Below are 1,767 nucleotides of genomic sequence, written 5' to 3'. Positions count from 1 at the left end.
CTAAAAGTAGTGATTATTTACATGGAGTCTGGTGGGTTGTGTTGGGATCTTTTCCATAATAACTGACCTCATCAGGTAGGCCATGATCAGGGCGGGGGATCGGCTCCTGCCGGCGGTGCAGTGGACCAGAGTCCCCCCCGTCTGGTTCTGGTTGATCCGTTCAGCCACCAGGTCAAAGTACCGTCCGAGGGGGGCGTGGGGACGGTCCTGGACGGGGACGTGGAGGACACTCAGGCCGTCCAGCGGCGGGTAGGACACGTCCTCCAGGCCGCTGGCGTTAACGATCAGCGTGATGCTCCGGCTGTGGAGGACGCCGGCGTTCAGGGCCGGGTCCAGCCCGCTGAGGTACAGACCCGGGGACACCTGGGACACCGCCATGACCCGGTCTGGACACAGAGGACAGACAAGTAGAAAAAGCTTCCAAAACTTGGTAAGAAAATGACAAAAAAGTTCAAAATTTGACCCAAAAAGTAAGAAAAACTAAAAATGTTTAACAACACACCCAAAAGTTATTAAACGTGTTTTGTAAAAAGTGGGAAAAACTACGAAAAACAGGCGACAGAAAGTCCAAAAAAATAAAAATATTTTACACAAACGTTTTTTAAAAATTGTCCAAATTCAGATTTAGAAAACTATAAGAAACTTTAAAGCAAAAAAGTTGATAAAACGTCTTAAAATAAAAAATAATTTGCAGATTCATGTTAAGTTAGAGAGGTAACACACACACACACCGAGACACACACACACACACACAGACATACACGCACACACCGAGACACACACACACACACACACAGACATGCACGCACACACAGAGAGACACACATACACACACACACACACACAGACATGCACGCACACACAGAGAGACACACACACACAGCTGTAAACAGGAAGGTAAATACTTGTGTCCTGAGCGGGATTCGAACTCGCGTCTCCGGAGCGAGACTGAAGAATGTCGGCGGCATTATTACGTTTTAGTCTCTTCTGCGGCATTAATGTCGCGTGTTTGATGCTTTTGATGCTTTGTCAATGTATCTGTGAAATGTTTTTTCAACGTTGTCTCTTTTTCGCCATTATTTCCGGGTGTTAGTGAAGTTTTTTAGGCCTTTTTCAAGGTTATTGACACTTTATATACAGTTGTCGCCTTTTTTATATATTTTTGTCTCTTTTTTCGCAATTTTGTTGCTGTTTTTTAAAGTTTTTGTTAACAGTTTAGTGACTTGTTTAAGGTTTTTGCAGCCCTTAATACATTTTTGTCTCTTTTTCAGCATATTTGACATTTTTTGATCCTTTTCTCCAACGGTTTTGTGTCTTTGTTTACTTTTTTAACGTCGTTGTCTCTTTTCCGGTAATTATTGTGGGTTGTTTTGACGCATTTGTTGTCACTTTTATCGGTTGTTTCTTTTTTTGATGCTTTTGTCTCCTTTTTAAGACTTTTGTGACGTTTTTCAACGTAATTAGAAGAAGGCAGGATGTTTAAGTAGAGCAGGACACGTGACTTCCCAAACCGAACCTTTGCTTTATCGAAGTGTTTTCAGCCAGGAGCGGGATTCGAACCCGCGCCTCCGGAGGAGACTGTTGCCGTGGCTACGGGCCGTGTGCAGAATTCTAACATTTACTACATTTGCTTAGTTACTTAGTTGTTTTCTGAAGGAAATAAAGCTCTAAGTATTAGATGTGAGTATTTAAACATGTATTACAGTAATGTATAACGTATGTTTAAGTATTATGTAAGACTGCTGAACTCCCAATACCCCCCCCCCC

At 42.9% G+C, this 1,767-nt stretch overlaps 1 protein-coding gene across 1 annotated transcript in view; it reads right to left on the bottom strand.

Moving 5' to 3' along the window:
• Positions 1-21: 21 nt before the first annotated feature.
• The window catches only part of LOC117940786 (dual specificity protein phosphatase 14-like), a gene marked incomplete at its 3' end in the record, with an annotated part of 3,314 nt that continues 1,568 nt past the window's right edge, over positions 22-1,767 (bottom strand). The window contains exon 2 of the mRNA XM_034865941.1: positions 22-386. Within this exon, the coding sequence (XP_034721832.1) occupies positions 22-378 (357 nt within the window). The remainder of the gene's footprint in view (positions 387-1,767) is intronic.

The sequence above is a fragment of the Etheostoma cragini genome, unplaced genomic scaffold (assembly GCF_013103735.1).
Source record: "Etheostoma cragini isolate CJK2018 unplaced genomic scaffold, CSU_Ecrag_1.0 ScbMSFa_3282, whole genome shotgun sequence".
Taxonomy (NCBI): domain Eukaryota; kingdom Metazoa; phylum Chordata; class Actinopteri; order Perciformes; family Percidae; genus Etheostoma; species Etheostoma cragini.
This window is presented reverse-complemented; position numbering and strand designations above follow the sequence as displayed.